This window comes from Melanotaenia boesemani, chromosome 17, assembly GCF_017639745.1.
Source record: "Melanotaenia boesemani isolate fMelBoe1 chromosome 17, fMelBoe1.pri, whole genome shotgun sequence".
NCBI lineage: Eukaryota > Metazoa > Chordata > Actinopteri > Atheriniformes > Melanotaeniidae > Melanotaenia > Melanotaenia boesemani.
In genome coordinates, this window is record NC_055698.1 from 13,559,374 (window position 1) to 13,586,178 (window position 26,805).

Sequence of the window (26,805 nt, forward strand, 5' to 3'; positions counted from 1 at the left end):
GCATGCGTAAACGGAGTGTTGTCAACAGAGATGGCGCTACGCGAGGGTGCTCGGTGTTTAAACCTGCTAGTCAGCAGACGTAATTTATACAAATGTGTCTCATATGTTGGGGTTCGCACACTGTCTGAACACGTGTCGTCCAAGTCTGCAGCGTCCAGCGCTCCAGAGACCGCGGCTGACCATTTAATCTACACACAAGAGCACTTTGCATTGAAGGAGGCCCTCAGAAAGGTATGCACCGCTGCTAACATGGAAAAGTTTTGTGAAAACAAAAGTTGCAAGAAAAGCGGCAGTGTCATATTTGATGATGATAACTGAGAATTCTTCCCAAGAAGCAGCATTATCCCATTTAATGCAACCTAAGGAAACAATGGTGGCTGTCGGACTGAACTGGGTAAGAGGTCACAATAGCTTGTTGTGCTTGGGTAAATGTCTTCCGTCTGCCTTTGACAGCGAACACACACAGCGCCGGAAGTTATTATTATTATTAGTAGTAGTAGTAGTAGTAGTGCTGCTACAGTTTGAAAGCGGTGCTGATATATGCGTGTACAATAGAAAGAAGCTAGGTTCACCGAGGCTGCACTGGTTTACACTTCCAGACACTGGCTTGTTTTCATGACCCACTTCCACGTCTCCTGTTGCCAGCTGTGCTTTTACAGACGTGCAGAACATCTGTCCTGCCCCTCTTGTAGTGTGCAGCCAGGTCTTAATTTTAACTTCGTTTGCAACAAGTATGCAGTTATTATATGGGTCTAAGTGGACATGTTATTTTTTTATGTTAGCTATCAAGAACAAGTACAAAAGTTTTTTTTTTATAATTTCATTGGTTATTGGTGGAACAGTTGCTGATATGACAGCTGTGGAGAAACATTGATGGTAACTGAAGGCAGATGAAATTGGATCTGCAGGCAATGTTATTAGACTAAACAAATGTAGTCCTTTTTTAAATCAAGCAAATATCTGAGTTTGAATCACATCCCACATCAGACTTACCAGGAAGCCAAAACTGTTATTTTTCCTGTAACCATTAAAGGGACAGTGTACCCGAAAATGTGTTTTTTTTTTTTTGTTTTTTTTTTTTTAAAGCTGCAAACAACACAGTATTAATTAATTGTGATCAAAACCACATATGCTGTTGATAAAATTTGTATTTTTTAAATTTAAAAACTGGATTTTGTGGGTAAAAAATGGCTCATAACGCTCTCTACGGTTTAAAACCAGGTTATGTTGTTTGTGACATAGAGAGGTTATTTATGTCACCAGAAAATTAAAAAAACCCCAAAGCTCCTCCCGCCAGATAGGTCCTCACGCCCATCACCGCATAGGGAGGGATGTGAACTTATATGGTGTAGATTTGCTAGTTTCAGACGTCTATTCTTTCACAGAGTTTCTGATGAAATATTCCTGCAATGGGACAGATTTGTGCTTTTGAGGGGTGTAAAAGTAACACCGGACTTTCTTCTTTACCTGCTGGTCCTCATCTGGTGACAGATAGCAGTTTAAATTGTGGCAACGGCAACGTACAACGGCACTTCCTGCAGTTGCCACAACCTGCTGCCAATCTCCACAGCTTTCCAGAGTCTGCTGGAGCTGCTGACAGGCCAGCGCTAACGGCTCAGACTGATACGGTTCAGGGCCACCTTCATGTGTAGCTGGCTGAGGAGATTCTGGAGGGGAAAAGTGTGTGTGAATCTTGCTTTCCATCTGTTTAGTGGCCGCTGAGCTGCTGTCCTGTGTATCCCATCCCGCCCACTCTGCTCCCTGATCCCCCCACACCTCCCACCCCAACCCTTGCAGTTTCAGGCATTTTTCAAGTTAGGCAGTGGGTGGAGTTATGAAAAAGTAGGGGGTGTATTTACACTTTAAGGCTAGGCACACATGATGTCACCGCCTCTTTCGCCGCCATTTTGGGGGGCACCCAGCTAGACACTTTCAGGTTTCTCCATAGTAAACTGTGTTAACTTGTTTAAAACACACTGAAAAGAAATGCCCTCACCACAATAAGTTCACAATATAAGTGAGGAGTAATTATGAAATGAGTGAATTAAAACCAGCGAGTCTAACAACTGTCGTATGCAACTGTACCATCATACTGATAATTTATGCTAATTAAACATTTCTTTTTCTGAACTTTTAATTCTAAAAACTCCAAAAATGGCAATTTCTCCCACAATTCTGTGTATCGAGGATGTCAGTGTGCATTCTCTATATACTTGACCAAGAATAGATTTAAAAAAGACATTTCAGAGTTTAAACAGACTAAAATGTGTAAGTGTTTCTCCTCTTTGAGAAATTAGAAATATTCAGTGTTTCCCAACACATTTTGCATTTTTTCTGAATGTGTTGCACCGTTTTTATTCTATTAAAGTAACACTAATCAGCGATAGGTGTCACATTTTACAGTAACACATGTGAATGCCTGGATGCAAGTTTTCCCTGCAGAACAAGATGAGTAAAATGACTTCGGGAATTTACTGTCATGGGTAAGCAATATATGAAGGCAAACAGTGTAATGTTGCATTAGCAATCGCTCTGAGTCATGATTTATATTAGTAGACAGACAATGAAACCAGGTAGCAAAAATAAGAAAAGCTTAAAAAGGCAATAAGGAAACTCTTGCAGTAAACAGAGGAAAGGTTTTTGGGTGACTACAACTTTATAAAGAATGCCAGGAGGCTGAAAATAAAGCAGCACTGGGAATGTTGTGAAGGATGAAAATGTGAAAAGGAAATGCAGAACAATATGTCAAGGCTGCAGGAACGGGATCCTAAGGTAGAATGGTTTATTAAAATAATTCATTGTAGGATGTGTGTTTAGAAGTGGTACACAGATTGAGTTTGTAGGAAATCCCTCAGTTACTGCTGAAGGTTAAACTCTGATTTTCACCACTTATTTTATTTATAGACCATCATAGTTCCTACGCATGTACAAAAACTGGCTAGAGCTGGTATGCATGGGCAGGTCAGCAGCTGTAATGAGAAGCCAAAAGAAGATTTCTCTATTACTACTTCATCATGTGCGGTCTCCCTGCACATTTGTGTGCCTTCATCCTCCGGTTATACAATTCACCTACAAATTTGTCCAGACCAATATTTAAAAAAATAAATAAATAAATAAAAAACCAAAAACAACCAAATACTTAAAATTTCTAAACACGCATTGAGTGCATGCATGTTTTGCTAATTTTGACAGCAAATAAACAAGCTGTCATGATAATAAACAAGGTTTTTACATATTGGTGTTGCTGCAACTCAGTGAAATCATCACAGGGAGAAATGTCTAATTTGCTATTACAGGAGAAGTATTGAATAAAGAGTTACATGCAAGTAAAGAGAGTGGTCGTCCCGACACGCGTGAAATCGGGAGAGACTCTGATGATTCATCAGAGAAAAACAGGTGCGAATTGAGGAGGAGCAGTGTGGTTTTCGTCCCGGTCGTGGAACAGTGGACCAGCTCTACACCCTCTTTGGGGTCCTCGAGGGGGCATGGGAGTTTGCCCAACCAATCTACATGTGTTTTGTGGATTTGGAGAAGGCATTTGACCGTGTTCCCCGGGGACTCCTGTGGGGGGTACTCCGGGAGTATGGAGTGCCGGACTCGCTTGTAAGAGCTGTCCGGTCCCTGTACGATCAGTGTCAGAGCTTGGTCCGCATTGCCGGCAGTAAATCAGAATCGTTTCCAGTGCGGGTTGGACTCCGCCAAGGCTGTCCTTTGTCACCGATTCTGTTCATAACTTTTATGGATAGAATTTCTAGGCGCAGCCGAGGTGTCGAGGGGATCCGGTTCGGTGGCCTCAGGATTGGGTCTCTGCTCTTTGCAGATGACGTGGTTCTGTTGGCTTCATCGGGACGTGATCTTCAGCTCGCACTGGAGCGATTCGGAGCCGAGTGTGAAGCGGCTGGGATGAGAATCAGCACCTCCAAATCCGAGACCATGGTCCTCAGCCGGAAAAGGGTGGAGTGCTCTCTCCGGGTCTGCGATGGGGTCCTGCCCCAAGTGGAGGAGTTTACATATCTCGGGGTCTTGTTCACGAGTGAGGGAAGGATGGAGCGAGAGATCGACAGGCGGATCGGTGCGGCGTCCGCAGTGATGCGGGCTCTGCATCGGTCTGTCGTGGTGAAGAGAGAGCTGAGCCGAAAGGCAAAGCTCTCGATTTACCGGTCGATCTACGTTCCTACCCTCACCTATGGTCATGAGCTGTGGGTAATGACCGAAAGAACGAGATCTCGAATACAAGCGGCCGAAATGAGTTTCCTCCGCAGGGTGGCCGGGCTCTCCCTTAGAGATAGGGTGAGAAGCTCGGTGATCCGGGAGGGGCTCAGAGTAGAGCCGCTTCTCCTCCACATCGAGAGGAGCCAGATGAGGTGGCTCGGGCATCTGGTTAGGATGCCTCCTGGACGCCTCCCTGGTGAGGTGTTCCGGGCACGTCCCACCGGAAGGAGGCCCCGGGGCAGACCCAGGACACGCTGGACAGACTACATCTCTCGGCTGGCCTGGGAACGCCTCGGGATCCCTTCGGATGAGCTGGTGAATGTGGCCGGGGAGAGGGAAGTCTGGGTTTCCCTGCTTAGGCAGCTGCCCCCGCGACCCGACTCCGGATAAGCGGAAGAGAATGGATGGATGGATGGAGAACAATTCTGAGATCCAGTGTAAATCTGCCTTTTAACATTGGATAACTTGGATGATGATGTTTCACTATATATAGATGAGTGATAGGCTAGTGGTTACAGAGGTGGGCTTGGGTCTAGGTTCAAGTCCCTGGTGTTCCACTGTGGGCTCCTGAGTAAGACCCTTAACCCCCCACAAAAGTTCTCCGGGCACCAGAACATGGTTCTCTAGTAAACCTTGTTGTAGAAAAAATTACCAAGAGTCTGGAATGAGTAAAAGTATATAAGTTTTATTTACAGGAGAAGTATTGAATAAAGAGTTACATGCAAGTAAAGAGAGTGGTCGTCCCGACACGCGTGAAATCGGGAGAGACTCTGATGATTCATCAGAGAAAAACAGGTGCAAAAACCAGTCTCAACTCTGCCATATCAGAGCTCTGGGAAGAAAGTGGTCAGTTTGACCTCACACACGCATACACAATGGAAACTGTAACTTCAGTATTCTGTAAAATGAGAACACAATATGAAAACGTAATAGTGAATGGATTAACAATATTAAATTAATAAAGAGAACTGAAAGTGAATAATGGTGGCGTAAATGGTCAATATCTAATGCAAAAATGATGTTGAAGCAAATATTGATTTCGTCTTTTATTATTTAGATTTCTTTTTTAAATTTGTATGTTAGATTTTTTTAATGTAATGAACAGGCATACAGTACAAATAATAGTCTAAATATCACGTAACAGCGTCGTTTAATATTGATATATGGTCAATTTTTTCATATTTATCTTGGAAACAAATGAATAGATAACATTTTAAAATAAAGAAATGTCTTTCATTTAAAGGCCATTGTCAAAAATTGAATCCCCAAATTTTAACAATCACTGACTTTTTTTATTTATTTGTTTGTTTATTTATTTATAAATAAATAAATAATGCTGTTGTACTCCTATTTTGGAATGGTTCGGGTCCTATTTAAAAGACTGAACCTTGTAGGTTTGTCTAGGGGATTGCAAGTCCTGTTGGACTGATGGGCTTTTTGTGAACTCTGCAAACATGTTGGAAGAACATTAGATCTTGGTTGACACTAGACTTTCTTTATTTTAATGATTCCAAAACTGAGGTGATGGTGTTTGAACCCAGTTCTGCTGGTGTAGATCCTGTAGATCTGGATAATTTGAAATTATTTTGCAAGCCAGAGATTGTAACCCTGGGTTTAAAAATAGATTCTAAACCAAAGGTTTAAAGCCAGATTTGGTCAGTTATTAGATCCAGTTTCTTTCACCTGAGACAGCTGGCCAAAATTAAGCACTTTGAAACAGCAATCCATGCCTTTGTAACCACCTAGCTAGATAACTGCAATGCACTTTATTTTGGGGTGAGTCAGCCTGTGCACTTCAGAATCCATTTTAAATAGCTTTTTAGTTGTTTTTAAGTGTTTAAATGGTGCTGCCCCATTGAACCTCTCTGAGCTCCTCTGTCTGTATACACCTTCTTGGGATCTCAGCTCAGCTGACCAACTCCTCCTGAGTGTGCCCAGAACTAGCCCGACGTTCAGAGGGGACCGGGCCTTTGCAGTGGCAGCACCTTACCAGGCCTCCTCTATATCTGTTTTTAAATCTCTTCTTAAAACCCATCTGTTCCCCTTGGCCTTTAGCACCGTATGACATGTTGACATTTTGATCTGATTTTAGTTTATTTTAATTATTTTTATTTAATTTTATTCATTTAAATATTTAATGTTGTTCTTATGCCATTTATTGAAATAGTTTTAATGTTATGTGCAGATTGCTCAACTAACTTTGTTGTTTTTAAAGTGTGTTATAAATAAAGCTGCAGTTGCAGAAAACTGATAAATGGACATTTTTCACTTAATTAGATACTTCTCCTGAAATTATTCCCTAATAGATTACTTGATTAATAAAGGATAAGTTGCAGCTCTGCTGTTTTGTGATATTATTTTAAATTAGTTGTGCAGCTGGAAAATTTTGATTCTTTGCAGATACAATCAGAAATGATGAGAATTTCTTTACATTATATCTTACATTATATCACCTCATTATTCCCTGCTGTAACATATATATATATATATTTAACACAGCAGTTTTTGTTGAAAAGAAGAAACTCCCGCCTAGATGTTATATGTAACTTTTCCAGCAAAAAGCAGCAACTCTCCTGGCTGGACATTCTAAAATATTCGCAATCCTTTTCACCTCGTGTCTCTACATGACAGCTCAGACATGTGAAATCCCTCCTGTGTAGCACAATTTGTGCAAAATAACCTTTTTGAGGACATGTGAGATTACTCCCTGATGACCTTGATGTTTCCCTTTCCAGCAACTAGTCATCCCTCCCTTTCCCTCCTCAGGATCTGAACTTTAACATAGAATTCAGGTTAAAGGGGATAAATAACGACTTCTTTTTTCTCTCTTTCTTTATGCTTTTTCTTGTGTTCGATGGTCTATAAGTAAAGCATGATATAGTTCGAAGTATGTGTTCTGTATCATTAAAATAAGTTTATTTTTTCCTGTTCTGGATGGTAAAAGGATGATGTAATGTTTTCTGTCTGCTTTCTTTTCAAATGTTTCTCAAAGTTTTTTTTGGCCTGTTGAGGGGTTGGCTGTCTTTGGCCTGCATGTTTTGGCAGGAGACTGCATCATCTTTTGCAACTCTGGAAAAGTCTTTTGGGCGCTTTATCAGTAAGATTTTATCAAAGCAATTTAAAATAAAATCAAATAAGACTTATTTTATTTTATTTATTTAAATTAATTTCTGTACATGTCATGGTTCACTTTTATGGAATGAAAAGGGGGAAAAACAATACAAATCAAATTTTATTAATGTCTAGCATGGCATTAAATTAATGTCAGCACTTGTTACCAACTGTTGTAGATGTAGTGGGTACTATAAATTCCTACTGAAGAAGCCTGTTGTGTGAAGCAGAATTGTTTAGAAAGACTGATGATTGTAACCAGAACGCTACGTCTACAGCCCTTTATCTGTGATAAAGAGCATCACAGCAGACTGGGCATTCATACGTGTTTCTCCAGCTGTGAACCACTTCAAGGTGCTTGAAATGAGTCACAGCACCGAAGTTAACTCGTTCCAAAACTTAGTTGCAATTTACTTTATAGCCACTGCAGGAATTTTCATGCCTCACCAATGACATGTGCTGGTGGAGCACATTGCTGCTTGAATTTGGGTTCAAGAGACAAAGCAAAATCTGCTCCTAATGTTCAATAATAATTTGCAAACTTATGACAAACACATTTATTCCTCTATTTAATTTAGATCTTTGATTGAAAAGTACCTTAAAGCTATAATGTTAGGCTGTTGTTCATATTTAGTATGAAAAGCTCGCAGCTTTATGCTCACTCAGGGCTCCAGACTAACGTTTAGCTTTGGTAGCACTAGTGCACCTAACTTTTTAATTTGGGTGCACCCCAGTGTTTACAGTGCTACTCTCAGCAGCTCATTTCAATACATTTTAATGGTTGTCTTTGATCATTACACATGGTCATTGTTGGTTATTTAAGTTATTGTGAAAAATAAGGAGGTTTAGAAAAAAAAATTTGTATTTATTTTAAGTATAAATGTGGAGTAAAAAAAAAGTTATTTAAAATTTTTTTAAAAAAAGTTGTAGCTTCACTAAGCTAAATTAAACTAAACATTTCAAACTTTGAAGTAGGTCATGACGCTGACCTGACATGAGGTTTTATAAATATCAACACGTGATCTATTTTCTAGAGCCGCGTAGAATTGGTTTGGGTCAGTGCGTGTGACGACACACAGACGGGAGCTGCAGCAGTTCAACTCTCATCCAGCTTTTCCTGCTTCATGTTGCTCAGGCACGGTGAAAAACGCTTAAATTAGTGCGGGTAATAAATAACATTACATATGAGTAAATTCCACCATATTACGCTGTTTACAATAGATTCCAGTTTCAGCGATTCTCATCCGTGTCGTTCTTCGCCGTACTAGACGTCTAATATGACCATGTCTGATATGTGCTGCTGTTAATTTCAAACCAACACACAACAGGGTGTCCAGCTGTGGATACGAGCCAATGAGATGTTAATACTCACACCTTCTCTTAGCTTAGCTTAGGTGTTATTCTTCTCTGAGGCCGGAGAAGAAAGGAATGAAGACGGAATACACAGACAGACATTCAGAAAGATAATTAAAGTCTTTTACCTAGACCTGAGGTGTTAGGTGCGACCAAGATAAAAAGTTAGTCGCACTCAACAAGTTTTTGGTCACTTGCGACCAAAAAGGTTGCACTCTAGAGCCTACACTTTGCTTTTTTAACATTTTTGTGTGCCACTCTTAAAGCATATATAATCTAGCCACCCCTTGTTATCCACAGTTGTACCTCAGGCTTTGTGGCTCAGCAGATAGATTGGCTGCTGACCTTTAGAGAATTTAATTATTATGGGTTTAGTACTGAGCTTTAGTTTTGCATGCTGATATTTAATATTACTTCAGAGGTTAGTGATGTCCTCCCAAGAACAAAATGATGTGAGAAACTTGGAGTAATTAAAATATCTGCATGCAAATGGTTGAATACAAAGGTACTGAAGACCAAGAAAACACATCCCTAGACACAATTATCCTTCATACCTTCACAATATTTCTGATAATACATGTAGAAAAAGAAATGCCATCTATGTTTACAGTGTGTTAATCATGACAGCTTTGTTATAAGAAGGGCGTGGTCCCTTTAAGGTGGAGTTAGAGAGAGAGATGCAGCACGTCAGCTGGTCTAAGTCAGAGCGGGGCAGTTTTTATACAAGCTTCATCAATAAATGCACATCTCTTCTGGTTACAGCAGAGTCTGCTTTACCACTGCTTGGTAAAGAGAAAGAGCTAGCTGCAGCTTCAGCCCAGGTGGAATCACCTCGCATCCCGACCTCAGCTTGGAGGCAGAAGAAGGAAAGTTTAACAGCTGTATCTGTCTGAGTTTTCATGGACCAGAGCAGTGTGGTTACTGAACCGTCATCTCATTAATGTTGCACTGCAAAAAGACCAGACAGAAAGATGAGACGAACTGAGCTTTCCTGTTGCTGTGGTATTTAGCCCACCTGGCAGGGCAGACACTATACCCCAAAGCAGCTGTTTGTCAGCATAGAGAGAGGCTACAACCTCCTAATGCAGCCAGCCCAGGTTCGATCCCGACATCTCTCTGGCCTACTAGCTCATTTACCTAATGTACAGAGATACAAGAACCACCCACAATTTTCTGGTGGGGATCAAGTATTTTTCATTGCATTATTGATGATGTTATGATGACATCAAAAGTAATCGGTGTTAATTTGTCTGACTTGTGGACTAGTGGACAAAAATAATTTAAAATGCACGTCCCTACCATCATATCGCTTTGCTGTTGTCTTTGTGCTGTAGCTCATCGCCCAGGAGATCAACCCTCACGTCGATCAGTGGGAAGCAGAGGGAAAGTTTCCGGCCCACAAAATTTTCAAGATCCTGGGAAATGCTGGGTTTCTAGGAGTCAACAAACCAGTTGGTAAGACACTTTTATAAACACAATTTTGGGGGATCAGTGTTGGTCTGCAAAAATGACCCATTAACAATCTCCAAGATGCTGCTTAGTCCTTGAGGATGTTTGTTTGAAGTGTAACATAGAAATGAAATGTGTTTCTTTAATTCAATTCATCATTACTGTTAGATCTGCATTAATATGTGCAGAATGGGATAGATACCAGCAACTTTGACTGAGAAGAAAAGACTCTGTTCCATCATCTACTGAACTAAAAGCCACTGAAAGGTTTTAAGAATCTGGGGACATTTGGAGTCATAATTATGTGATGAAAGTCACTGCAGGAGCTCAGGGACATTTCCAAACTTTATGTCTGTGAACATGGTTTGCTGTACCATCCAGACATGCAGGTTAAAGGTATAATGTTTAAAAAGGTATCCATATGTGAACATGATCCAGAGAAGCTGCTGTCTGCTGTGGGGCAAAGTTCATGTAAATGGACTGAGGCAAAGTAAAAAAACTGTTTTCTGATCAGAAAAAGTGAAATCTGATACTCTTGAAATGATGAATGTGGTGTGCCAGAGTAAAGAGGAGACAGACTATCTGGGCTATTATCAGTTCTCGGTTCAAAAGCATGCATTTCTGATGGTGTGGGTGTATTTATGTCTATGTAACTGGTAAATTACATATGTGGAAAGTAGGGCTGGGCGATATGGCCTAAAAATAAAATCTCAGATTTTTTATAACCAAATCCGATTTCCGATTTTAATCCATTTTTTTTCTTTTCTTTTACAAAACATAAATAAACTTATTAAAAACATTTGTTTATATAAATGAATGCCAGCTAAAATAAAGCACATATTGTCAAAGCTTTTCCACCGTATAAACAACTTCATATCTTACATAGAAAAATGCAACACAATGCATCCGTGATCTCTTTCCACCCGGATCCTTATTATATAGGATCAACTGCAGAAATAATTCTCCTGACGAAGGTTGTCTCTTAACTAGGGATTGTGGGTTAAGTTGACTTCTGCATCTCGTAGAGAGCAGCATTTGTCACTGCACCTATACACACAGCTAAATCCCAGGCACGAGTGAAGGATCGCTTCACTGAAAATCTGTCAGACAAACACCGTTCTGGTGTGGAGGGAGGGCTAAATCTGCTGCTAACTAACTATGGAAAAATATCCCGATTTTCATAAAAATAAATCTCCAGAAATGGAAAATTCGATTTATCGATTTTATCGATTAATCGCCCAGCCCTAGTGGAAAGGCACCATCAATACTGGAAGGTATTTACAGGTTTTAGAGCAACATATGTTCCCATCCAGTCCAGACAATGTTTTTTTTTTTATTTTGTTTTGTTTAGGTTTTTATTTTCTGCCAAGGCCTTGCATATTTCAGTAGGAAAATGCCAAATCACATACTGCATCTATTACAGCAGCATGGCTTCATTGGGAAGGAGACCAAGTGTTGGACCCGTCTGCAATGCAGACCTTTCACCAACTGGAAACATTTGGAGCATCCTGAAATGCAAAATATGGCAAAGATCTCCCATTATTGTTGAGCAGCTACAATCCTGTATCAGACAAGAATGATCAGCATTCCTCTGAAAAAGGTCCAGCAGCCGGTTTCCTGAATTCCCAGATGTTTGCAGACTTTACTTAAATGAAGAGGGGGTGCTACACAGTCTGCCCTGTTTGAGACATGTTGCTGCCATCAAATTCAAGAGTAACTTATGCTTTTCATTAAATAACAATATGCTTGAGATTCTATATTTGATGCTTTTTATGTTTAATTGTGAATAAAAGATTAATTTATGAGACTTACAGATCAATATATTCTCTTTATGAATACATTTTCCACAGTGTCGCAACACTTTTTTGGAGCTGATGTTGTACTAGAACTAGAAATGTATAAGGTGATGTTGATTACATACAGTCGTGAAATTGATCAGTTTTACAGGCCTGCTTTATACATGATGCTGAGACTTCCTGTTTCAAAAACTCCCATGATAAACTTGTAAACCATTTAATTTAAATTGGAAATCCTTTAACACAACATAGATAGTATTCTGAAAGAAGACATTTTGAGCCTAAGAAGACAGTGATGGAAAATTATCTTTCACAATAATCATTCAGCTGGTTTCCTTTAATTTAAGAATAGACAGTTCTGACTGTATCCTGGGATACAGTGATATTTTTATATTTATTAAAATGTGTTCCCATTTTAAACATTTCTTTTTTCAACTAGACATTCAGCACATTATTTTTCCCCGTTAAACCATTGCTCCTTTTCTTTCCTTTCATATTTGACAGCCATTCATCACAGTTGGTCTGGTTCACAGGTTTTCCCACTGTGATGATTGGGGTGAGTGTCACAGCATACAGCTGGTCCACAGCTGCCTGCAACAGTATACTACATATACTCCCATTTCCACATGCATCCCCAGCTGGGTCACTGAAGAGATAGAGGAGGGAATTTGGTAATTAGAGTACATGACCATAAAGTATTTGTGATATTTGGGGTTATGATTTGTAATCCAAATCATATGTGAAATGATGTGTGGGAAAAGCCAGTCAGTCACAAGCAGATGTGATGATCCTTTGTTCTCTATGCTCCCTCAGCAACAGACTACTCTCTCAATTAATTTGACACATCTTATCCGTATTGTACATGTGGTTAAAAATTTGTGATTCATGCTCTGACATGTAATGCTGAAAAAATAAATGTGTGAGCAAGAATGTTGGACAGTGAGTCTTGTGAGTCTTGTGAAGAAGATTCCACCACAAGTCTGTGGGTCAGAGAAGAGGGAGGGCGAAGGCATTAAATTGTGCTGAGTACACAAGCATTAAGAATTAGTTGACAAGATTAGAGAGGAGGATCGGCCCAGTGGTAGGCTGGGTGAAGACACACTGTGTGGTCAGCTTGTAGATTACTTGCTACCATCTTGAAGTATGCTTAAGAGATACTCTCTGGAAAAACGAAATATCCATTGGCTTTTATACAGTGCTTGTCGTAAACAGCTGGGTTTCCTAAACACATTTTACTTGCTGTACATTGTAAGAACTCCTTATTCCTTGTCAAAACAATTTGAAGTGGTTCAGATTATTATTATTATATTTGGTTGAAGATACCAAGCAGATATCCATTTTAGAGACGGGTAAGCTGCACAGACAAATGAACATTATTTCTTTCTACAGTAATCCTTCACTTCTCAGACAGGCAACACAAATCAGTCATGCAACAAAATCACTGTTTAGTTAAAAAGCCTTTTTTCATACTGTGGTTCCCTGATGGGATCAAATGTTCAAAATGATGTCCCCTGCCAACAAAGCTCATATTCAATAAATTTAGTATTTTTCAGCTTTTCACCATATTTAGTTTTTATTTCTATTCATTTTTTATTTTTAACTCTGATGTAATCATAAATTTAAATCAGATTTTGAGATTGTTTTATTGCCCCGGCCAAGGCCATGTGGTTCCAGATTTAGGTGCATCGACACACCTCTTCCATGTAGTTCTGAAGGTATACTTCATTTTTGGGGAGAGGTATGTAATTTCAGATAGGAGTAAAAAAATAGGCGGTTACGCACATACTGTATGACTTTAATTCTTAACAGTGAAAGAAAACACTACTGAACAATCACGTCTAAAGCAGGGCTTTTACTTCCAAACGTTTGAAACTGAAGCAAACATAACATGCCTGCTTACAATTTTTGGAGCAACTCAGCTTGTCTCTTTGTACTGTGCATTTACAAAACTTTCCACTCATCATCTTTCAAAACATGAGAACAGGAAGTTTTTGCATGGCATCCACACTGAGGGAGAGGACAGAGATGACCCCTGGCTCCCTGCCTGCTTCCTTTCCACTGACAGAGAGGTATCTGCAGTTTATACCACGGAAATGTGCTTGACAGATACAACTTGGCAGCCTGCACATTTTCCCCTTTTGAGTATTTTAAATAAGAAAGTTCTTATTAAGATTTGTTTCTGCAGGCTGTTTCTTCTTCACAACTTTCACTGCAGTAGTAAAATGAAACCCTTACAATGATTAGTGTTTTGGTTCAAATAACAGCATGACTTTATACTAGTACCATGATGCATTCATTCATGAGTAGGAAACCAAAGCAATTAGACACATTTCTGGCATAGTAGTTACCACAGAATTATGAATGAGAAAGTCCTCAGATCGTGATTCATCTTCCTCTTGTTGCCTCAGCTTTTGGAGCATTATATCAACTATAGTATGTTAATCTCATTGTCTCTGGTTGTGTTTACTTGAGCTGCACCTTTTAAGTTTTCAGGTTACGTGTCCTTCAGTTTGTGCTTCATCTAGAGCTCCACCTGACGAGAACCTATGGCGAGGAACATCTGCTGCTCTGAAGAAACATGTGTATAGGGTTGACATTTGTGACAGAATTCTGTTTATTTTTCTTCTGCTTGCTTTTTCAACCAGACAGCCTGCTGTTTTGTTTAAAGTGGGATAAAACTCAGTGTTTCCTTTCGTTCACATTAACCGCCACAGGGGTTTCCACAGTGCTCCGAGACTTATCACTCCACAGCTGCACCTGTTTCCTCTTATTTTTGACTCCCCTTCCCTCTACATCTCTCTCTCTCTCTTTGTCCCAGTTTATTTGAATCTCTTTATTTTATTCCCCAACTTTGATAGTACACCAGACCTTGACTTTCCATTATTAGATAACTGGCCTAATGGGTGATGCTTGCCTCCATGTGGTAAATGTCCTCATAAATTCATTGTCACTCAGCTCTTGCATCCATCATTCAGTTGCTCACATGCTGTATTTAGTCATTGGAAAACTTTGCAGAGCATTCACAAATGCCTGGTTGTATTACTTTTGACTGTCTGGATGTTGTCATCAAGACATTTGTACAAAATGAATAAGTGACAAGGCACATTTGCTCGACAAGCTGTGAGATAGTGATGTCCAATCTCTACGCCTCAGTGCTGGCGACAGCTGTAGATGGAGACGTAACATTTTCAGATTGTGTTAGATTTTGATGGTCAAAGGAAAAGTTCTGTCATTTTTGTTCCTAAATTGTTGAAAATGTCCAATTAGATAATGAGGATGTTGATTTAATGATGTTTTATATCTGAAAGCTTACAAATTAGCTTTACTTACGTCGGCAAAAAACCCTTTTTGTGTCATTTTCAACATGTTAACTTGCAAACAGAAGGACGGATTTTCACCATGTTTGATCCGATGCTGAACTGATGGTAACAATGCCTGTCTTGAAACTGTGGTGATTGTGCAAGTCTTCTGTTTTTCAGATTGAAAAAGTTTTCAAAGTTCTCACATTTAGCTTCTTTGCAGCAACACCAATATGTAAAAACCTTGTTTATTATCATGATTTACTTGCATTCAATGCAAATTTGAAGTGTTTGCTTGTGTTTTTGGTTTTTTGTTTTGTTTTTTATATTAGTCTGGACAAAATGTGTATGTGAATTGCTGTTGGATGAAGGCACACCAGTGTGTGGCAGGAGTTTTTTTTTATTTTTATTTATTTTTTTTTTACTCCAGCATATCTTCTTCAGTTTGTTTTTGTTTTTTTTACATTTTAGAGAAATTAGAAGAAGGAGGAACAAGGAAGGTGATGGGTCTTAGTGAGGATGATCGACAAAATTGTTTTTTAAATATGGCTTTTAATGCACAGCTCTACTCCATTAAGGACCTGAGGTCTGAGGTCTCAACTGTCAGTGGAAATGAACAGAATTATTTATTTTACTTTTCTAGTAAATGGGCTGTATTAAGGATTAAAATCAGTTTTCATATGCTAGGAGCAGATGTCACTGAGATTACAACCCTTATCTGCAGTTTGCTTCTGATCTCCCAGCAGTGCTTTTTACACGTAATTACAGGTAGCGCAATTAGAGATAACATCCTGTTATTAATTTGAGTGCATTGCTCCAGTGACAACTGATTATTTCAGAATATTCTGTAAGCATACCAGTGCACACCATGTGTGAGTCTCAAACTTTCTAGGTGGTGATTTGCACAGAGATAACAAGAAGGTTGAAATGAGACAGGGAAGGTGGTTGCAGGGTTACTTTAGGAGGATTAATGTAGTAATGGGCATGTTAATTCAAAGCAACTCAATTTGCTCTCACTGATTACTACTTTTCATACAAGATATTTCATGTTTTCTTTCATCTTCTTCCTGCATTTTTTAATATGCATGAGGGCTGTACACTATATTTAAAATGAACTGTATTTGCTATATTTGTTTACAAAGCATTCTGGGCATATCATCATATAATAGCATTGTGTTTCTCTAATTTTTTTCCTTATAGATTATGTTTTGTTTCTTAAATCTTCTACCTGTACCAAAAAAAAAAAAAAAAATTTGAGCACTTAAGTTTTTATCACTTTACAATGAAAAATTTGGTGTTGAAGTGTTTCAAATGTTACTTTGTCTCATTCTTCCTGAAAATCTGTCTAAAGGTGCTGTCTAAAGACCGGTACCTCTATGCTTTTCTACTACTGCAGTGCCTTTGTAAAGTGTACACAATATGGTTTTGTATTGTCTTGCTAAAAAAATGCTTGAATGTCATTGGAACAGATGCCCACTTAAAAAACAGAATGTGTTATTCTAAAATCTCACTTTGTTGCATTAATGCTGCCATGACAGAAGTGTAAATGATCTTTTCCAAGGGCACTGTGTTAAACCCTCACAGAGCCTGGCTTTAAGACTCGTTGCTGATAACAATCAAGATTCTCCTTTTGTCCAGATTTTCTGCAAAGAAAAAGTCCAGAGAAGTTCAGATAAGATGTCATCCTTTTTAAACTTTAGGTGGCATATTATAAAAAAACCTCTGTAGTGCAATGCTTGACAAAAAATGCATTTGATAACGACAAAGCAAAAATGTACAAAAATGATGATGGTGCACAAGTATCTACAGCTCAAGATGTCTTTTTTTTTTGTCCTGTGCAGAGTATGGGGGCCTGGGACTCGACTTCACCTACAGCATCGCTGTTGCAGAGGAGTTGGGCAACATCCAATGTGGAGGCATCCCCATGGCCATTGGTGTACAAACTGACATGACTACTCCAGCACTGGCCAGGTGCAGTCCTTTAAACCTTTGCTCTGACTCCACTGTTCTGAGTATAGGGTTAAAGTTATATTTCTGGACACACTGCTGGTGCCATTACTGTATTTAAATGGTCATCTAGTCCAGTGGCTCTCAATTTGGGGGTCACGAGATAATTTCAGGGGGTTGCCAGATAATTGTAAAAAATACATAGCCAACATTTATCAAATAAATTTGGAATTTTTACGACGTCTGTCACAATTAAAACATTAATAAAGAGATAAGTCTTTCAAATTACCATCTTAATTTTTTAACACGTTAATGTATAAAAAAATGAAGTTAGTACACATGCCATATTAAAAATCTGAATTTTATCACCACGACAGGAGCTGATTTTGGGTGCCTTGTCACAGCGGTGAACCAACAAAAACCTCTTTATCCTCATTTAGGAAGATTCTGACAGTTTCTTCTAGCCTTACATTTGCCGGATGCTACTAGATGACCCATTTGATAAATCACACAATCACAAAGTCAGCGTGTATGGGTTGCAAACACCAACATATGTAATCTTAGGGGGCCATGTTTTAAAAAGTTTGAGGACCACTGATCTAGTCTACACAATTTTTCTCTCTTCGGGGCTGCCCCTTCTTATTAAAATCATGCTCAGTCATTATTATTTTTAACATTATTATCATCACATTGTAGGCGCTGACTGTTGCCTGTTAACTGTTTAGTTACATTTAATATGAGCTTTTAAAACCAAATTGAATACAAGTATTTATTTTCTTCATCATTAAATATGATATGTGGAAACACTTAGATGTGTCCCCCATGTTTTAAACCCTGTGAAATACTTTTATTTGACAAGAATTAAACCAGTGGTACAGTTAGTTGTACCACAGTGGGGTTCCTATTTCACTTAATGTAATTTAAGAATTATAAACCACCACATAATCCATAGACTTACTGTTCAAACTGATTACACAGACAGCGAACTTTAAAAGGTATTACTGAAATTTCCCAATACAAGGTGTGATAAAGCTATGCAGATGCAAAGGACATAACTGTTTCAATGCACAATTTGCTTTTTTGTTAATTCTACCTAGACAGTGATCAAAGAGCATTAAAGTACACCCCTCAAGTTTTTTTCTTTTCCTTTTATTAATGCATTACAAGATATATGATAAGCAAAATACATACATAATTTCTATGAGTGAGAATTTCTGCTTTGAAAGTCCACATCCTTAGAAAGGTGTGGACAGACAGTCATGTATGTCCAATGTAAAACATTGTAGGAACTTACCGTGACTGCTTGCAGGACAGCACTGTACAGAAAATTTAAATGTGCTGTGAGGACCCAATGAAATGTGAAGCTAGCAAGCTATGAGGAAAAGATAGCACAAGCTATATGGAGAAGCTGTGTAGTGTATGATGGCATTAAATCAGATCATGTAACCCACATGACTTTCCCAAAGATATTAGCTATTACCAGTGTTGTGCTAGTAGTGAAAAAAAAGTAACCAGTTACAGTTACTAGTTAATTAATTGAAAAAGTAACTCAGTTACTTTGTTGATTACTTACACCAAAAAGTAATGTGTTACTGTACAGAGTAACTTTTTAATTACTTTTTAAAAAGAACATTTTAAAAATGCTTGCATTATTATCGTTATGACTTAATTACGGTGTTGTATGAAATATAAAACAAACTCAAACACAAAGTAATTTTTTAACACTAATTTATTTAAGTCAGGCCAGCTGATAGTTTGAATAATAAATAAATAAATGAAAAGTAATTTAACAGCTGCTAAAAAGTTAAATCTATTCACAATGTTTAACTCATATCTTATACATACAGTATATGTTAGGGGGGTGCAGCATGCTGCATGGTGAACCCTCCAATGCCAGTGCCCTTCCTCCTCTTTCACATACTCTTTATTATATGTATTTTTATTTACATATCTCCTTAATTATCCGCGGGCATTGTCACTGTTCTTTGTCAAGTGAAGTTGTGCGTGTGTGTGTGTGTGTGGGTAGGGGCATGCCAGTTCGGATGGCTGCGGTAACCAAGGAAACGGGGGCTCGTTCCTGGAAAAAAAGGACTGTTGCATTCACGTTTCCCGTTCCACATCCAGGGGTTAATGCTTTATGGACAGCTGTGAGAGAATCAGAAGGGCTTCACAAAGGGAGCAGAGAAAACCCAAGTCAGCATCTACAAAAACAAGGCCAAAAACTCACGACTGGCAATATTTACAAGCAACTTCACAGAAAAAGCCCAACAAGCAGACTTGGCAACACAGCCCATGTTGTGCTGCATCAGTCACTGAGTTACTTTATTTAAAAAGTAATGCATTAGAGTATTAGTTACTGACAAAAGTAACCATGTTAGAGTAACGCTTTACTAGTGACAAGACATTGCAGTGTCCCATCAAAATATCAGAGGACACATTTCTGCAGTCTTCATTTTGAGAAAAGGGTTAGCTAAACAAATTTGAACATTTGAGGAAAAAAAGCTTCTTCACTAATTATAAATACTGGCACTTTTCCAACATTCTAGCACTTACCCAGGTGAAGCTAGGTGAACAAGCAGGCAGGTCAGTCAATCGATAGGTTTATTCTTTTACCTCTCTTTTGCTGTTGTTAGCAATGCCTGCAGTCAGACTGATGAGGCTCAGCTCTCTGCCAGCTGGGTTAATGTTGCTCAAGAAGCTCATGCTGACTTGCCGGCTCCCTGGGCACACTGACTGTGCTGGGCAGAGACTGCTCTGCCCTGCTTTGCCCCAGTCATTGGGATCAGGTCAGTTTTGCAAGTGTCTCACTGAAAATGAGTTTTCCACATTCTAAGGAGATCTTTCAAAACTGTAAAACTGGCAGGTGGGTGTGTTTGCATATTTATAGTTACCTTTTCATTGTATGAGGAGAAAATTGCAGTCACACCCCATACAATCTTTATCCTGTTATTTATGGGTTTTTTGTTGTTTTTTTGTGGCAAAAACTCCAAAATATTCAATATTATTATTGTTTTATTAGGACACGTGTTTGTGCAAATCTGGCGCTTGAAGTTGCATGTCTAAGTTGTTGTGTGAGTTAATATATTTGGTAATAGTTGGTCTCACCCATGTAGCGCCTTGGCTGGTTATGTGATGTCTTTCTGTTTAGAAACTGCTGGTGAAACCAGACAAAATTCTGCAAAATAGACAGTTGAAGTCTCAAGAGCTTAATTAAGACATCTGCAGTCCCCTGCAACAAGGTTTAAGTATGAAGAGAGCTCCACTTAAAGGGAAGTGGTACCATGGGAGCACCCCCCTCTGTCCCAATGGTACTGTAATTGCCTCAAACATGGCAGGCTTGTAACTGTGGCTCTGGATTCCCACAGATGCACAAAACTGTTTAAGAGTTTAACACAACTCTTTTTTTTTTTTTTTTTTGGACATTTGCCTCTCTTCATATTCATATTAGATATTTACCATATATTTGCACAGGTTTGGTTCAGATGAGCTCAAGAAAGAATTCCTTGTCCCGTCCATCATGGGGGACAAAGTGGCCTGTCTCGGGGTTAGTGAAGTCGGCGCAGGCTCTGATGTCTCCAGTAAGTCTTTTCTTCTACTGTTTTCTAACAAATCTCTGTCCTGTTATTTCCTCTTTTACAGTATATTGCTTTCCGTATGAGGCCAATCATAGTTATAAGATCTCAACGTTTCTCTGTATCAGTTGGTGTTGCTTTAGTTCAGATAATCTACACTGTCTTTTTTTTTTTATTCCAGCTGAAATCCTTAGAGCATGAATAGAAGACTAACAGACTTCTTTTCCTTTGTTTCTACAAATAAATTACCCCTAGCCACTAGTTCAGACATGTGGATAATATCTGGGTCAAAATCCAAAATGAAGTGGAGGCCTCACTGAACACATCAGCTCAGTAGGTGGCAATATCAGGTTGACATGGGAGGATGTGAAAGATGCACACTAACCACTGGAACTTAAATTGGCCATCGTCAGAGCTGTTAACCAGTTGAGTAGAAAAAAACTCTGGAAAACACAACACAGCAGTAAATGGAAAGAAAAAAAACAGGTTATAAATATTCTCAATTCATGTGTGAAGGAGTGTCTGCAAAACTGAGAACGATCTCCAAACATAACATCCCAGTGCCCTTAAAACTCCTCAACACCCCCACAAAAAAGCTGGTTCACTCAAAGGATAAAACACCCAAACTGAGCTGAGTTGTACTTGCAGCCTGCTGTAGTGAAGAGTGTGCAGACCTTTATATAGATAGAGATACTAAACCACTTCACAAACGCAAGGCACAAAAGAGCCAGCTCGTCAGGTCAAGGCTCCGTGGTCCACCTCCATCTGAAGGAGGAGAAACACCATTAACGATAGTAATGTGCACATTCTGGACCAAGAAGATTGATGGTTTGAGAAAAGAATGAAATGAAGTCATCCATTTAAAATGGAGAAAATCTGTTTTAAACAGCAGAGGTAGCTTCAGGTATCACCTAGCACTTACAATGCAGAGTTGATGCTCTCCCCATGCAGTTTCACAACCATTTCACCTTTAATCTTGTGATGAAAACATCTTGCATGATTGTCAGGAAGGTAAAAGACTCACATGAGACGGTGAACGAGATAATGTACGGGTCGATGTGACATACGCGTGACCCTAACTCACAAAACATAAATGTCTGAGCTCAGCAGCTTCCCAGTAATTAGTCAAAACTGAAGAAGCCTATCATGTAAGAGCTGAAATGTGATCAGGAACCAAGAAAAGACGTAAATATTACCTCTGTTCCTACACTTAGGATGACAGTAGGATGACTGGTTCAGTTTGTGTCTTGTCTGTTTTTTAGAGGGCTTACTAAAACAGTAATGAAGTCAAGTCATGTATTTAAAAACTTTACTAGGGATGGGGCATAGCCTGACATAGAAGTGATTGGTGAAACAAATGTTTTATAATTAAGCAGCCATAATTGTGATGCTTTATCTGTTTAATTAAAGAAAGTTTTTTTATATAGCTTTCTGTCCTCAGTTTCACCTTTGTAATTCTGTGATCCAGGTATCATGACCAAAGCAGTGAGGAAAGGGGATGAATATGTGATAAATGGAGGAAAGATGTGGACCACTAATGGTACACAGGCTGACTGGATGTGTCTCCTTGCCAACACCAGTGATGGACCCCCACACAGGAACAAATCTCTTATCTGTTTGCCCATGAACCTGCCAGGTAGGTTCAGTCAGTCTGCTTGGTAATAATTTTCCTAAAGTTGTGCTAAAAATGATCTGTTGTAGTGAATGTGTATAATTCACAAATCATATACATAAAAAAAAAATCCTCAAATATAAATTCTGCATGTTTTTGAGTTGTTGTGAAATGAGATTTGTTATTTTGTAAAAATGTACTAGTGTTTGTGAAAATGTTCTGTTTTATTCTGTAGGGGTGCATGTTGCTCGGAAGATTGATAAACTGGGTATGTGGTCATCAGACACGGCTGAAGTGTTTTTTGATGATGTTCGCGTGCCTTGCAAGAACGTCATCGGGCAGGAAGGCATGGGCTTCACCTATCAGATGCTTCAGTTCCAGGAAGAGAGGCTCTGGGCCGTGGCTAATAGTGAGTGAAAAGTACTTTCGAAATTTAATCACTCCCTCTATTCAGGAAATATCCACTCATCAGATATAAGCTCCCCAGTTGAGCTGTTTTTTTTAAACATCTGTTTCTCCACTCAATTTATCCTCCGCTTTGGTGTTGATGGGAGTTAAGGTCTTATAGTTCAAGCTATTAACCTTTAAAATAGTTGTTTTACTTAGATTTTAATGAGCAAGTATGACTCAGGAAATACGTTATGAGAAACTGTCTAAAAGTAAAGTAAACCAAACTCCTTTTACTGAGTCAGATGATCAAATATCAGGCTGTTCGCTGCAGTTAATGACAATGGCAAAATTTTCAGATAAGTGATGCATTAATTAAAGATGTACTACCCTGAATTACCTTTCATTCTCAATTTTTACTCCCCCAGTTGTGACCACAATGGATAACATCATCCAGGAAACCATCAAGTATACACGTCAGAGGAAGATCTTCAAGCTACCTGTACTTTACCACCAGACGGTTCATTTCAGGTTGGCTGAGCTTCAGACGGAGGTTGAGCTGCTCCGCTCCCTCCTCTATCGGGCTACAGGTAAAGATGTTTTGTAGAGATAATATAAGGTAGATATTAATGCCAGTTCTGTAGCATAAGCTAGATCTTAATGACTATATTCACACATAATGCATTTTTGTGAAGAGTATCAAGACGGAGTTAAAACATTGAAAAAGCAGTTACTGTGGCTTATATAACCAGTAACAACCACCTTAAAGTTTTAATTTAATTTTGGAGATAACATTTATTCTTAAATTATACAGTAAGAGTGAATTTATGACCAATCAGGATTCAGATCATTCTGTAGTGAGATAACCATCCCAAACATGTTGCAAGAGCCACCAGGTTGTACCCTTAGCAGAAAGAACAGGCTGTTCTTTAACAACTGATGCTCTTCTCCTTTCTCTAGTGTTTTTTTTTTTTTTGCCTCTTCATCTTCTTTTTCCTCCATCCTGCTGCCTGTGACCCCAAAAATCAATATCAGCACACCAACTTGATAGATGTGTGATTTTCTAAGTGCATCTCAAGGGCAGAAAAGTAATGAAGGTTGTAGGAGGAGCTGTTGGCAGTGATGCACAGGATATCCTGTGCATAAGTGATTTTGGCACCCATTGTGTGTAAAAAAAGGACTTAGTGCAAGTTTTAACCATGAAGCTTTCATGAATATTGTGCTTATCTGACAATGTAAAATTTAGTAATGGGTTATTTAAAAAAACAGCTGACAGACGATCAGTTCAGCTTTTTGTCATATTTAATCAACATTAGTTTAAAAATATGTTTGGTCTTATGTCTCTTGACTTTGCATTCGGATTCAAATGCAGCATTTACAATTTCATTTATAATTATAAATAAAATATAAACCCAGCCTGGCCTAATGAGGAGATAAAAACTACTAATATGAAGACAAGAAAGGTCCTCAAAATCCATGGAGGGTTTCACCTTAAATCCAGCACCCCGAATCCATACCCTAAGTGGAGAGGGTGAGGCTGGGAGGGCTAGTTGGTGTCAGAGCCACTATCCAAGACGAAGCAATTAAAATCTAGAACTACATAAAGAAGATCATCCCCAGTGAAAAAGTGCTCAATTCCTCAGGCAGTTAAAATTCTGGATGGAAGAGGAAAAAGAAGAGGAATCATGGAAGCATAAACCCCAGCATGAGATGTACCATTGACCTGCCCAGTGGCTAGAGAAGGCTGGTCTAAAAGACAGCGCAGAGGCACTGATGCATGGTCGCACAAGAACAGGCACTGAGCACAGAAGCACGAGGCCAGGGTCTACCGCACCAGGCAGGATCCTAAATGCAGGTTGTGCAAAGATCCCTCTGAGACAGTCCAGCACATAGTAACAGAGTGTAAGATGCAGGCAGTTTTAGATTTATATGCTTTTATTCACTTTGGTGAATCGGTCCTTTTTGTTCAATTTGATAAATTCTTGGATTTTGATGTGCTGTATTCTAGAAAAATTTTTCCCTAGTGAATGCATGTAGCTGTCCTTATGACCCACAATACCACAGATAAGACAGGGTGACGCAGCTGACTCAGCTCTGCAAAAATGTGAACTTAAAACTAGCAGTGATTAATTTCTCTTTAAAATCTTTTTGTGAAAACAGGGCATGAAGCCAACTGCAGAGCATCATAGTAGCTTGTTAATGTTGCTGAAAGATATGGTGCAGAGCTTTTCCAGAAGTCTTCTGTGTTCATTATATGAATATGTGGGTGCATCCAGCAGGCGGGAATCCAAGATCTTGTAATATTCTTGCTCTGGTAATAACCTCTCTAGTGGATTACAGCTATGAATGAATTAGTCAACTGTAGCTTGTAACAGATCAAGTCCAGTGTGCCCATAAATCAAAGCCTCGGCATTTGTTTAGTAGAGGTAGATAAGCATGCACCAAGCCACAAAAACACTGCAGCAGAAAATGCCATGTCGCACACATGTCCTTGTAGAAGAGTACCCACCAATTCACAAAGCCTTGAACGGGTGAACAGTGAATCAGAGCCAGGCATTTTGTCTCCCTTTACACAATCTTCATTGCTTATATTTCCCCCCTCTACTTCTTATTTTTCTTTTTTCCTGCAGCACTGTACATTAAAGGCAACGATGTCACCAAGCTGGCATCTATGGCCAAATTAAAGGGGGGGCGCCTGGCCAGAGAACTGAGTGACAGCTGTCTCCAGTTCTGGGGAGGGATGGGCTTCACCAGTGATGTGCCAGTAAGCAGATTTTACAGGTAATACTACAAGAGTAACAAAAGTACTATGATAGTTTTATCACTTATGATTTGGTTTCAAAACTACCTTTCTTATTTTGATGTATCTGAATATTTAGTTATACAATCCTAAATTGTAGAAATAGGATTTGAACTGGTCACATGTTATCTGTATGTGTAAATAAAATGCTACATATTTTCATCTGGGGCTGTGTGTGTGTGTAAATTAAATATGAAGCATTCAGCCGGTGATTTTCAGCTCCAGTGCAGTCTGTCTCATCCCTGAAAACATATCTAATCTGACCACAGAGCCAACAATCACTAGCACACCAGTTAGTGTCATATGGGAAGAAACAATGCGGCTATGTAGGGGTGTCGTTTCTATGGTAACAGAGCATCCTCTCTAGTGATGTGAAAAAATTCAACTATTTGCCAAGTAGTGACCAAAAAAGCTTGGTGGTTGCCATGATGGCAGCCGCTGTAGGACATGGGTGGACTGGCTCCTGGTGTGGATGGATCCCCATGATATCGTTTCCTCACAGCAGCATCAAGCCAGATGTTTATCACTTTTAGTGTTTTATACTACTTTTAGTACAGAGACAGGGGGGGGGGGGGGGGGATCTGCTTTCTGTGTATATATGCATGTTTGTGCATGCAACTGTATGAAAGACTGACTTTTTTTGTTATGTAGTCTCTTTTGATGTGTGCAAAGGCTCATTTTGTTTTTAATATGCATAAATTGATTTTTCATGTAAAAGCACTTTGTGTTGCCCGAGCATGAAAAGTGCTTTATAAAGTTTGATTTGATTTGAACAATAATTAGATGCTGCCTAACTAAAATCTTTTGAAACTTTATTTTCTGCAGGGATTCCAGGTTGATGTCGATCGGGGCAGGAGCTGATGAAGTGATGCTGGGAATTATCTGCAAGTACATGGACACAATACCCAAGAAGTGATGCCACAACTGTCCTGATGGTGTACTAATTATTAAAACAAGAAAAAAAAAATCACCGAAGTGCAATTCTGACATTTTGATCTTCTTAGCGAAGTAGGATGTTTTTAAATGTGATTTTTTGGGGGGAAACTGATTCTGAATGTGGTCATGATATCCTTGTGCTCAAGCACTTAAAAAAAAAATGAAGCTATTTTTGTTTGTGCCTTCTTTAGATAATTTAAACGGTGATCATACTTAAGACTGACCTTATTTTTTTAGAATAAAGCAAAATAATGTACATAAATTTGTCTTTGTGTCACTGATTTTACAGTAACAAGTAAAAGACTTTCAGGACATACAACTTGTGCAAATG

The 26,805-nt window shown here is 39.0% G+C and overlaps 1 protein-coding gene across 1 annotated transcript; it reads left to right on the plus strand.

Moving 5' to 3' along the window:
• On the plus strand, nucleotides 1–26,730 carry zgc:85777 (uncharacterized protein LOC405871 homolog). The gene is made up of 9 exons (XM_042012104.1): nucleotides 1–231; nucleotides 10,011–10,131; nucleotides 17,062–17,191; nucleotides 20,639–20,745; nucleotides 22,208–22,375; nucleotides 22,587–22,760; nucleotides 23,167–23,328; nucleotides 25,369–25,519; nucleotides 26,364–26,730. The coding sequence occupies exons 1-9, from the start codon at nucleotides 31–33 to the stop codon at nucleotides 26,452–26,454; spliced, it is 1,305 nt and encodes a 434-aa protein (XP_041868038.1). The 5' UTR covers nucleotides 1–30; the 3' UTR covers nucleotides 26,455–26,730.
• Nucleotides 26,731–26,805: the final 75 nt, after the last annotated feature.